Source organism: Rhamphochromis longiceps, linkage group LG4 (assembly GCF_057381845.1).
Source record: "Rhamphochromis longiceps isolate RC_006_pf linkage group LG4, R_longiceps_female_GT1.1, whole genome shotgun sequence".
NCBI lineage: Eukaryota > Metazoa > Chordata > Actinopteri > Cichliformes > Cichlidae > Rhamphochromis > Rhamphochromis longiceps.
Genome location: NC_140560.1, coordinates 23,499,336 through 23,511,870, shown reverse-complemented (window position 1 = coordinate 23,511,870; position 12,535 = coordinate 23,499,336). Strand labels below are relative to the sequence as shown.

Here is a 12,535-nt window from a genome sequence, read left to right as displayed (position 1 = left end):
TGTTATCTATATTTATAGTCTCCGGTGTCTTGTTTAATTTTGTTGGTTCTCTTTTGTTTCCTAGTCTTGTTTATGTGTTTTGTCCTTAGTGTCTCTTTTGCTAAGCCTATCGTGTCTCTGTGGTTTGCCTTCTGTGTGTGTGAAGCGCATGTATTTTAGTCCAGGTAAATCTCAGACATTTCCTGTCTTATTTTGGTGACATTTTGTCTCTTGTAGTATGTCTGTGAATGTTCTCAGTCATCCAGGTCAGGCTTGTCTAAGAAGTTTGGAAAGAGAAGCATCTGGACTTCTTTAAATTGCTTGAAGACGTTTCACCTCTCATCCGAGAAGCTTCTTCAGTTCCTGGGTCAAATGGTGGAGAGTCCCAGATTTAAACCCTATTGGAGTGTCCCCTAAGATGGACATGGACCCCCTATTGATCCTCTACCTAATCACATGAGCCAAGGTGTGAAAACAGGTGTTGGTCACAATCAGCCAAGGTTTGGGGTGAGCTCATTGTGAAACCAAGCCCCACCCTACCATGTGATTTCCTGAGGTCAGAAGGCCCTATGATGTGTGTGGGTGTTGAGGTGTCTGGGAAGGGATCTCAAAACTGGATTATACAGGGAGTGCAGAATTATTAGGCAAGTTGTATTTTTGAGGAATAATTTTATTATTGAACAACAACCATGTTCTCAATGAACCCAAAAAACTCATTAATATCAAAGCTGAATGTTTTTGGAAGTAGTTTTTAGTTTGTTTTTAGTTTTAGCTATTTTAGGGGGATATCTGTGTGTGCAGGTGACTATTACTGTGCATAATTATTAGGCAATTTAACAAAAAATAAATATATACCCATTTCAATTATTTATTTTTACCAGTGAAACCAATATAACATCTCCACATTCACAAATATACATTTCTGACATTCAAAAACAAAACAAAAACAAATCAGCGACCAATATAGCCACCTTTCTTTGCAAGGACACTCAAAAGCCTGCCATCCATGGATTCTGTCAGTGTTTTGATCTGTTCACCATCAACATTGCGTGCAGCAGCAACCACAGCCTCCCAGACACTGTTCAGAGAGGTGTACTGTTTTCCCTCCTTGTAAATCTCACATTTGATGATGGACCACAGGTTCTCAATGGGGTTCAGATCAGGTGAACAAGGAGGCCATGTCATTAGTTTTTCTTCTTTTATACCCTTTCTTGCCAGCCACGCTGTGGAGTACTTGGACGCGTGTGATGGAGCATTGTCCTGCATGAAAATCATGTTTTTCTTGAAGGATGCAGACTTCTTCCTGTACCACTGCTTGAAGAAGGTGTCTTCCAGAAACTGGCAGTAGGACTGGGAGTTGAGCTTGACTCCATCCTCAACCCGAAAAGGCCCCACAAGCTCATCTTTGATGATACCAGCCCAAACCAGCACTCCACCTCCACCTTGCTGGCGTCTGAGTCGGACTGGAGCTCTCTGCCCTTTACCAATCCAGCCACGGGCCCATCCATCTGGCCCATCAAGACTCACTCTCATTTCATCAGTCCATAAAACCTTAGAAAAATCAGTCTTGAGATATTTCTTGGCCCAGTCTTGACGTTTCAGCTTGTGTGTCTTGTTCAGTGGTGGTCGTCTTTCAGCCTTTCTTACCTTGGCCATGTCTCTGAGTATTGCACACCTTGTGCTTTTGGGCACTCCAGTGATGTTGCAGCTCTGAAATATGGCCAAACTGGTGGCAAGTGGCATCTTGGCAGCTGCACGCTTGACTTTTCTCAGTTCATGGGCAGTTATTTTGCGCCTTGGTTTTTCCACACGCTTCTTGCGACCCTGTTGACTTTTTTGAATGAAACGCTTGATTGTTCGATGATCACGCTTCAGAAGCTTTGCAATTTTGAGACTGCTGCATCCCTCTGCAAGATATCTCACTATTTTTGACTTTTCTGAGCCTGTCAAGTCCTTCTTTTGACCCATTTTGCCAAAGGAAAGGAAGTTGCCTAATAGTTATGCACACCTGATATAGGCTGTTGATGTCATTAGACCACACCCCTTCTCATTACAGAGTTGCACATCACCTAATATGCTTAATTGGTAGTAGACTTTCGAGCCTATACAGCTTGGAGTAAGACAACATGCATGAAGAGGATGATGTGGACAAAATACTCATTTGCTTAATAATTCTGCACTCCCTGTAGATGGCAGATAGTTGGTGTTGTAAGCCACCGCCTCTGTTCAAAGAGGGTAAACAGAGGGTAAAGCAGAGGGTAAACAGACGCAGTGGCTTACGACACGGTCTACAACTGTCTGCCATCTATAATCCAGTTTTGATTCCCTTTACACCCATGGGGGACACTCCCATTGGTCTTAAATCTGGGACTCTGAAGAAGCTTCTCGGATGAGAGGTGAAATGTCTTCAAGCAACTTAAAGAAGTCCAGACGCTTTTCTTTCTAAGCTCCTTAGACTTTATAATTTATGAGAAAATATTCATAATACTGAAAAAAGTCTTAGATTGTCAAAAATGAATATCTTATCTGACGATTGCTTTGGTGAAAAGGTGCTATATATTACAAACAATGTATTAATAACAACAAGATGACATTGCTTTATAGACTGTTTTTGTGGAAGTGGAAAGGGCAAATCAACTCAGTCTTTTTCTAGAAGGATGTTAGGTGTAAATGTGTCTGTGAATGTCCTGTGACACTATTATCCCCTCTCTCTTTTAATAATGTCAAAGATAATAGTGTCTTTGACACAATTGGACCTAAAGTTTTAACCATTATTAAAACCATCCCAGCTGATCTTAACCATACCATAGTGAACCCATTTCTCAAAAAAAAAAAAACCCAAAACAAAAAAACAAAAAACAAATCTCAATGCAACAGTGTTCTCAAATTTTAAACCAATCTCTAAACTCTCCTTCCTGTCCAAAATCCTGCAAAAAATGTCTTCCTTCAGTTCCAGGCTCTACTGGAAATTAACGATATCTCAGAGACATTTCAGTCTGGTTTCAAAGCGATACATTAGGAAAGCGTAGAGCTCCCACCCAGGCAAAAGAAAAATAGAGCTATATCACATGTGATGTGAAAACTTCATTGTTCTCACAATATACTTTTCACATTTGAACAACATAATATCATGTTATTACAATATACATTATATACAATATACATTATATATATATATATATATATATATATATATATATATATATATATATATACATACACACACATTATATATATATATATAGATAGATAGATAGATAGATAGATAGATAGATAGATATATAAATATCATAATAATCTGACAATACTATAATATTGGCCATATTATATTTACATTACCACAGTGAGATGACTTTAGTCTCATGAACAACATTAACTAATTGTTATTTACTAACTAATCTTGAAATGACTGTTCAGTACAGAAATGAAGCCCAACAATCATGTTTTACAGTCCTGTGGTCTCAGCCTCAGACACTCAACTAATCAAAGTGATGTCATGACAAAAATGAATGATTAACAAAACATTTTTCTCCTTCATTTCTGTCAAACAAAGCTGTATGTAACGTGTCTCGCGGTTAGTATCATGGTTGCTAGGCAACTTGAACAGCGCGACGAAGCGTATACCATCCCATTTCACAAACCTCCACACTTCTCATACTTATAGTACGCACCATACGTAGTGCGCGTACTTCAAGCATGCAGACCCTGAATTGGGACACAGGCATTGTGAAACCTAGCCCCACCCTATCATGTGATTTCCTGAGGTCAGAAGGCCCTATGATGTGTGTGGGTGTTGAGGTGTCTGGGAAGGGATCTCAAAACTGGATTATAGATGGCAGATAGTTGGTGTTGTAAGCCACTGCCTCTGTTCACTATTTGAACTCTCCCATAGGGCTTAAATCTGGGAGTCTCTGAGACTCTCCACTATTTAACCTTAGACCTGAAGAAGCTTCTCGGATGAGAGGTGAACGTCTTCAAGCGAAGTCCAGACGCTTTTCTTTCCCTTAGTCTTGTGTAGTCTGTTTTCCTCGAAGATTCAGATCTCCTTGTTTGTTTGTTTGTTTGTTTTGTTTTTATCTGAATTATTTTGCACTTAGTTCAAGTTAATAAGGTCACTTTTTAGTTTACCACTCCATCTTCCAAATGCTGCGTTTGGGTCCAACTCCTGCCTAGTGATGTGCAAATAAAACAATGAACCTCTATTGAACCACTTCATCAGTCCTGTTGAAAATTGGTTCATTCATTCAAAGCTTTGTTCAGTGACATCTAGTAATGAAATAGGAGACAGCACATGAAATCTCAATTTCCATTTGCTGATTGTATCAAAGTATTTATATCATTCATTGTGTGAATGATATAAATACAATTTTATAACGATGGATTGATTGGTCAGTTGATTCTATAGAATAGAATAGAATAGAATGCCTTTATTGTCACTATACAGTTGTACAATGAGATACAGAGCTTCTCCTGCTCAGTGTAAACATGCTGGGGGGGTACAATTCTGCAGCGCTATGTACATATGGACAGTATTAACAAAGGGAAAAACATATATATATAAAATATACAATATACAAGACATAAGTAATATGTAATAAATAGTGTCCTCTGGTGGGACATTTGACATGCTGATAGAACCTTGGGAGTACAGTCTTTATGTTGGCCTTATTAAAATCACCTGCGATAATGTGAACACCGTCCGGGTGGGCCCGCTGCTATTTGTTAATGGTGTTCAGCAGGATAGAGAGTGCCGTGATTACATTGGCATCGGGTGGAATGTACACAGCCGTGATGATCACTACTGTTAGCTCTCTCGGTAGAAAGAAAGGCCGGCATCTTACCGACATGTACTCGAGGTTCGGGCAGCAGTGACTGTTTATAATTGTCCCGTTGTTGCACCAGCTTTCATGCACGTAAATACAGAGCACTCCCACCCTGCTCTTACCGGAGTCCTTTGTCCTGTCCCAGCGGAGCAGAGTGCGGCCTGCTAGCTGCACGCTAGCATCGGGTATTCCTGGGTGAAGCCAGGTTTCAGTGATGATCAAGGCACAGCAGTCACGAACATAGCGATTTCCCACTAGTTGTAATTCCAGGTCATCCGTTTTTTGCACGAGAGATCTGGCGTTGGAGAGATAGAGGCTCAGAAGGGGTGGCTTGTGATTGGTCAGTTGATTCTGTAAACTTATGTAATGTAGCAGGTAGATGAAGGTGTCCTAGGGGAAACAGGATGTGTTGGGATGGTAGCGCATGTTTCAGTAACTAGGGTGGGGAGTGATCATGTACATGGGACATGTGATTTTCCACACCGAAGCAACCTTTGAAATAGTGGTTCAAGGAAAATGTAACTTTGAGTTTGAAGCTTGTGTGGGAGCATCAGTGTCATACGGCCAACACTACTCCTGCCTGTCAGTCTTGACAATGTCCTTCCTATTGTTTTTTTTTTTTATTCCTGTTGACTATTAAGTAAGAAATGAAGGTTAGAGTAGTTCAGTTGCTTTTGCTTCCTTGTATGAAGAAAAAAGTATGCTGATGGTAAAGTCTCAGGTCTTTAGTCTCTATAGTTTTAGTGCCAATGACAAAAATGCATGCTTTTGTCAACATGTTGATGACAGCAAAGGTGAGTGGAGAGATTAAACAAGATATCACAAATACGTTTTATGTAAATGACATCTGGAGACTAAAACGTTTTGAAACGGTGCCTGTAGCACATTATGTGTATGTAAACTATCAACGCTGAAATTAATAAGATCTAATGAGATCTTTTAGAATATGTTTTTGTGAAAATGTCAGTATGTTTGCAACAACAGTTTCCTGCTAATTTCACATTTTTTGCCCCTTAAAAAACTTTGGCTCTGTAAAAATCATATTATTCCACTATGACAGAAGAAATCAAATGAAAATTAAAACTGAAACTTTGTATCAGTGTAAACACATTTCACTAAACTGGAAACTTTAGATATTTAGATGAACTCTACAGAGTGACATGAAGTCGCAAAAGTTGCAGGAGTTCAATTCAGCTAAAAGACAAAAACATTTACCTCCTGTTGTCACATGAAAAGGGTTATTGAGATAAATAGAAACGTAAACCTCTGACACTTCAGAACCACAAAGGAAAGTAAATGATCTTATTTAGTGAATAATACTTTAAATGTGAATAAATCAGTTATTGCTGATTGTCCCCACAGCAAATTCCATGGAGACATCTGGATTTGTCCAGGACAAACTAACTGAATGGGGATTCAGTGAGTTCATGCAGAGATTTAAAGGTATGAGTTTATTATTATTCTTTAATGGGAATTGTTGTATCTGTAATGGCACTAGAACAGCATCGAAATTTACTGATTCAGAAGTCGGTCTGGATATTCCTGTGATTTATGACTTACAATAAAAAAAGTCTTTCATATTCAAAGTTGATGAATATTAATGTTTTGCAGTGTTAGCTTCATCTGACTTTTGAATATTTTATTTTGTTGTTGGCATTATTTCAGATGAAGGCATTGACAAGGAGACGTTTCTAAACCTTGGAGATTCAATCCGAATTAATTTACTGTTTCCTAAAATTGGACCAAGAGTAAAGTTTAGAAAGAGACTCAAAGATTACTTACAGGTAAGGCAGCTATTTTTTATTCTATATCAGCAGGTCTATTGTTTCATTAATGTGTGATGTGTTTGTTTTGATTCTGTAGATGGAGATATGTCATTTTGTCCAGGAAAAATTAACTGAATGGCATCTCAGTGAGCTGATTCACAGATTTGAAGGTATTTTATTATAGTTTGGTTTGGTCCTTCATAAATTACTGCTGTACTGTAATGCCATATTGATATTTATTTGTCTAATTTCAATTGGAATACTTCGTTTTGTTGCAGAGGAGGGTATTGACAAAGAAGCTTTCCTAAGTCTCGAGTCAGGCAGAATCAATACTTTGATTCCAAAAATTGGACCAAGAGTAAAGTTTAAAAGGAGACTCAGAGAATACTTACAGGTAATGTTTTATTAAATGTTACAAAAAAATCCTGGAACATAAAGCCATAAAAGTTTAAATATACTGAGGGGTTTTTTTATAAAAAAAAAAAAAATGGCGGTGAAGATCAGTAGATTAATAGTGTATGCAATGCATCAGAGTGGAGGTTGTGTGTGAGCGCTGTGACATTCAGAAAAATAACCTCGCAATACTCGAGTACAAGATAATGTATTTAATGTAACATTTACTGTGCATGTAATGCATTTCACACTGGTAGGTATCAATATAACAAAATTGATCACACTTCTTTTATTATACGAAATACATCTTAAATTTATCCCTCACCACTGCAGGACTTGAATAGAACAAATGATGATTCTGCTGACATGATGGAAACAAGCGCAGAGCAAGAGAACAATCCAGAAATGGTATGATCTCATTGTGCCTGAACATGGTTCATTACTGAGTTATTAATCTTTGATCATTTTTGTTATGTCATCATGTTATTATATAAAAATTAATGTTGTCAGCGTTAATCTCCTTAAGTAAAGTAAGTAAGTAAAATTTTATTTAAATAGTACCTTTCAAGATAAAATCACAAAGTGCTTCACACAAGCAGAAATGGACATACAACCTCAAACAAACAAAAGCAACCAAAAGCAAGTTTAAACAGATAACTTTTTAAATGAAATGACTGAGTCCACAGATCTCGAACTCAAAGGGAGCGAGTCTGGGAGCCATTGATACAAACGCTCTGTCACTGTTTGTTTTTAACCTTGTATGCTGGAAAACCAGCAAGCGCTGGTCACAAGACCTCAGGGACCTGCTGGGGCGATAAGGCAGAAGGAGATCACTGATGTAAGTTGGAGCTACACCGTGCAGGGCCCTATAGGTCATGATTATAATCTTAAAATGAACCCTGAACTTGACAGGATGTCAGACTTGACGTCCTGACACCATAGCCGCATTAACGCAGCAAATCTACGTTAGCTGGTTACCGCGGAGCTCCCCATGCGTGGAGCTGGACGCCACTAAACAATAACAAGCTTGTGCCATATTGTTAAAATGACATTATGGCTTTAACGTCATTTTAAAGAGATTAATGCCGACAGCACTAATAAAAATACATACATGATTGATTCAAGGACTCATATCTGTAGAGTAAAACAGGTGTCAATATGAGCAAAGTGAACCAGGTTAGCTGTTTACCTAAGTCCTCTGCAGAATTCTCCAACACAGCTCAACTGTTTTTCACAAACTGTGAGTAAACAACATGAAGGCCTGTGCCTTGTCTGGATAATTATTTGGTATTTGTTTTCACGCAGGAGCCAAACATTTTTCCTCAACATTTGGAATCTTCTTCAGCGTCTGACACAACAGATGGCAAAGACACGGTAAGAAATGAAGTCAGAAACAATATTTTTAAACTGGTTGAAGATCCAGTGATTTACAATGAGTTTATCTGAAGACAAACATTTTGTCTCCATAATGCTGCAATAAGAGGAGCAATAAATAATGAAGCTAACAAATTCAAACTGCTTCAAATTAGTTTAATATAAATATCTGAAATGCACCTTCATCACGTGAATATGAAATATTAAGAGTATAGGTAGGCCTGGCTGATGTTTTGGCCTTGTTTTAGATGCAGGACCACAACATTTTTCCATTTCAGTTGGAGTCTGCTTCAGCAGTTGACAGAGGCAGTGACACAGTAAGAAGGAATATTGATGTTTCTCCTCAAGTCATGTTGTTATCCCAATATTATTTGTGTATATAAAACACATGTTTGTTTGTCTTTTCAGAGTAATGAACCAATTTGCTCCTGGGCAACAGTGACACAAGGACAAAGTCCAACCACATTTACAATGTTTTACTGTCAAGAGTGTAAAAACTTCATGGGAAACGATCCTGATTCTTGTTGTTCTCACTGTGCCTCTGTGTTCAACAAAGCAAGCAGCATTCAAAATGGAAACTTCTTTCTGTACTCATCCCTGAAAGACCTTCTGAAAGGTATCCTTGAGAACCACAGCACTGAGTTGTTACCTAAAACAGTTAAAGATGAGCATGATAACATCAAAGATGTGATGGATGGGATGATGTACCAGAATCTCCTCAGAGAGGGTAAACTAGCTGCAGATGATCTCACACTGACATGGAATTTTGATGAAGTACCAATTTTTAGCACCACCAGATACTCAATTTGGCCCCTTCAGTTTGTTATTAATGAACTTCCTTACACACAAAGACAGGAAAATATGATAGTTGCTGGATTTTGGTTTGGCCAAGGAAAACCTCATATGAACACATTTCTGAAACCATTTGTGGATGAATGTTGTGATTTAGCCCAAAATCCATTTCAGTGGAGAGACAGCAGAGGCACTCTTCATTCATCAAAAGTCTTCTGCTTGGTTTGCTCCTCTGACGCTGTGGCGAGGCCACTTCTCCGGAATTGCAAACAATTCAATGGAGAATATGGTTGTGACTGGTGTTTACACCCTGGCACAGTGGTACCAAAAGGCTCTGGCTCTGTGAGGTCATACCGATATGATGAAACTAAACAAGCATCAAGATCAAAAAATATGTTTGTTGAAAACACCTCAGAGTATGGTGTAAAAGGAATGTCCTTACTTTCCAGACTTCCTTTGTTTGACATTGTGTTTGGATTTGTACCAGAATATATGCACTCAGTTTTAGTTGGTGTGACTAAGCAACTTATTGGATTGTGGCTGAACTCAGAGAACTCCAAGAAAGACTGGTATGTAGGTCAACAGATTTCACAGATGGACTCTTATCTCCGAATGTTAAAGCCTCCATCAGAAATGAGCAGATCTCTACAGTCACTGAAGGGTCGGGACTCTTGGAAAGCATCTGACTGGCGAGCTTTCCTTTTATTTTATGCTGTTAGTGTCCTACCAGGCATCCTTCAGCCTTCATTTCTCCAGCATTTTTTTTGTTTGTCGATCAGCATTCACATTCTGCTACAAGAATCAGTCTCCCAAAATGACCTTCAGCTGGCCCATGAGAACTTAGTACTCTTTGTTAGAAACATGGAAGAACTCTATGGTGAAGAAAACGTTTCATTCAACTGCCATCAGTTGATCCACTTAGCTGACTGTGTGCGTAACTGGGGGCCTCTCTGGGCAACATCAGCTTTCAGTTTTGAGAAGAACAGCGCAAATTTAAGGGCACTGCTTAGCAACATAAACTACAATCCTCAAAAAATTCAAGACAAGTTTCTCCGTTGGCAGCGCCTGCCGAGTCACCTTCGCTCCCTTGTTTCTAACGGAAATTCTCCGTTAGCCAGAATTTCACCAGTAAATGAAACCACTGATTGTTACGATCTGCTTGGAAATTCACGGCATCTGGATATCACAGGATCCATAAAACTAGCAATAGAAGAGCTCTTAAATCGACCTGTTTCATTCAGATCAGTGGAAGCCTTTGACAGCTTCATCAACAGAAATACTGTTTACTCTGTAAACCATGAAGAGGCAGACAGAACAGACTGTGTCATAAAACTCAAGAATGGCTGCTATGGAGAAATACAGTTCATCGTCAGGTTTAAAGAGAACTGTGTTTGCACATCCAACTGTGTGTGCTCGGCTATTTCAGTCATTGTGGTCCAGCTGTTTTATATCAAACGTGATGCAGAGGACAGCAGGATGATTCCTGACAGTGCATCAAGGAATATCTTTGTGAAAGTGGAAAGGATAACTCAGCTCAAAGCCTTCTTCTTGAGGGATGTTAGGTGTAAATGCATGGATGTGAATGGTTGGCTGGTGCCTTTACCAAACTCATATGAAAGATATTAAAGTTCCAGCACAGCTAAGGTGCTTTCTCTGTCTTGTATATCATGGCACATGGCTGTTTTTACTACAGTGAAAATCTTGGAAAAATGAACGATGATGAAGTTTTTTCAAAGGAGTTTGGAGTAATTTTGTTCATATGTGTGCGAGATCTGTGGCTTACGTTTTCTTTTGGTGTGACAGTGTGGACATAATGTAGTCAGTGTAATGTAGGATTATATCACTCAGTACTGTATGTGTATTATCTGTATATGGAGGAAATTATGGAGTGATTTGTAAACAGCCAAAAGCTTGCCTTTCCCAACTTTGTATTCACTACGTATTTATCATACATGTCAGTTTACCTCTATTCAAAATGAAATGCAAATTATCGTGACACATAAACATTTTGTGAATTAACGCTAAAAATCCAGGGTGAGTGGATCAATGTGGTTTACTGCATCCTGATACAGATTGCTATTACTGAGATAACAGATCATAAAGCTTCATATTACCTCATATTATTGTGTAATGGCTGATGAGACTTATTCTGTTTAATGTTGCAATGTGTGCAAGTCTATTGAATATAATACAGATTTATTTGCTCAAGAATGTTTGTATCCTGCTACATAAAAATGACTATAATTAAAGTCTTATTACTTTAAATATGCCTGAAAAATCTGTTTGGCCTCCTTCTTCACTCTGTATTTGTGCTGCTATTCAGAGTCAATTCAAATTATAGTGTCGTTCCTAAAAAAAAAAAAAAAAAGGATGTGTAAATACAGTAAATGATGTTTAGAGATTTTTGAAAAATAAACATGACCACTGTTCATATGTGGCTTTATTACCTTATCATAGGCCATAATTAAATATCTAAGTAGGACCCTTGTTTAATACCATGTTAAACATGTTTACCGGGTCATGAACCATCGGTGAAGCAAACAACAGAAAAGAATCTCGTATATAGACTTATGCCGTAAATTGACCTAAAACTAAAAAGAAAAAACAATCTGACATTTTAAATGAAATCAAACATCGTTTAAAAGACACACATGGCAGTGTGGGAGAAAAAACTGAACACTGAATGCTACAAGTGCACAAATATGAAATCAGCGTGGTGCTGCAGTGAACGCATCAATTCACACAATATTACAGAAATACTTTTTATATAAATGTCTTATATTGTTTCTTGGTCCCATCAATTTCTTATTCTTCAGTCATTTCTGAAACAAAGTCCACACTGAATGCCTGCTGTGCATCTGTGGTCGTGTGAAGCTACATTAATGTAACAGCATGCCAGAGTGTAGACACAGATCTTTGTCTATACGTTGAAACAAGGTTGTGCCTGAAAATTGCTACTTTTATGTGACATTTTATGTGAATATGTGACAAATGATGTTAGAATTATAATTAATTATAGAGAAAACTGTTTAAACCTTGGTGGGCAATGAGCTTAGAAAGAAGGATTATCTAGAAAATGACTTCAGGAAATGGTCGTGTTATAAAGTTGCTTTACAATCTGGACCAGTACAGACTTGCCCCTGACGGTTAAACTGTCCTGGGGGCACAAACCGTTTGTCCTTGGCTTGGCTTCAAGACTCTAGGAAAGGAATGCTGAATGTATGTAAATAACCTCTGGAGAATATAATCTGGAAATTGCATAAAGGGAAACACAAAATGAACAAAAAAGTAATAACATCCCACAGCTGTGTTTCACACCTGTTGGTAGTGGGGCATTTTGGCTTCTGCTGCATCTTTTTAGTCTGTGCTGGAGATTCACCAACCCTAAAGAAGTCCAAATACACCACT

The 12,535-nt window shown here is 38.3% G+C and overlaps 1 protein-coding gene across 1 annotated transcript; it reads left to right on the top strand.

Moving 5' to 3' along the window:
• Nucleotides 1-5,829: 5,829 nt before the first annotated feature.
• LOC146671626 (uncharacterized) lies at nt 5,830-10,864 on the top strand. Its single transcript, XM_085405204.1, has 7 exons — nt 5,830-6,245; nt 6,468-6,586; nt 6,666-6,738; nt 6,847-6,962; nt 7,295-7,369; nt 8,590-8,652; nt 8,744-10,864. The coding sequence occupies exons 1-7, from the start codon at nt 6,173-6,175 to the stop codon at nt 10,751-10,753; spliced, it is 2,529 nt and encodes an 842-aa protein (XP_085261330.1). The 5' UTR covers nt 5,830-6,172; the 3' UTR covers nt 10,754-10,864.
• Nucleotides 10,865-12,535: the final 1,671 nt, after the last annotated feature.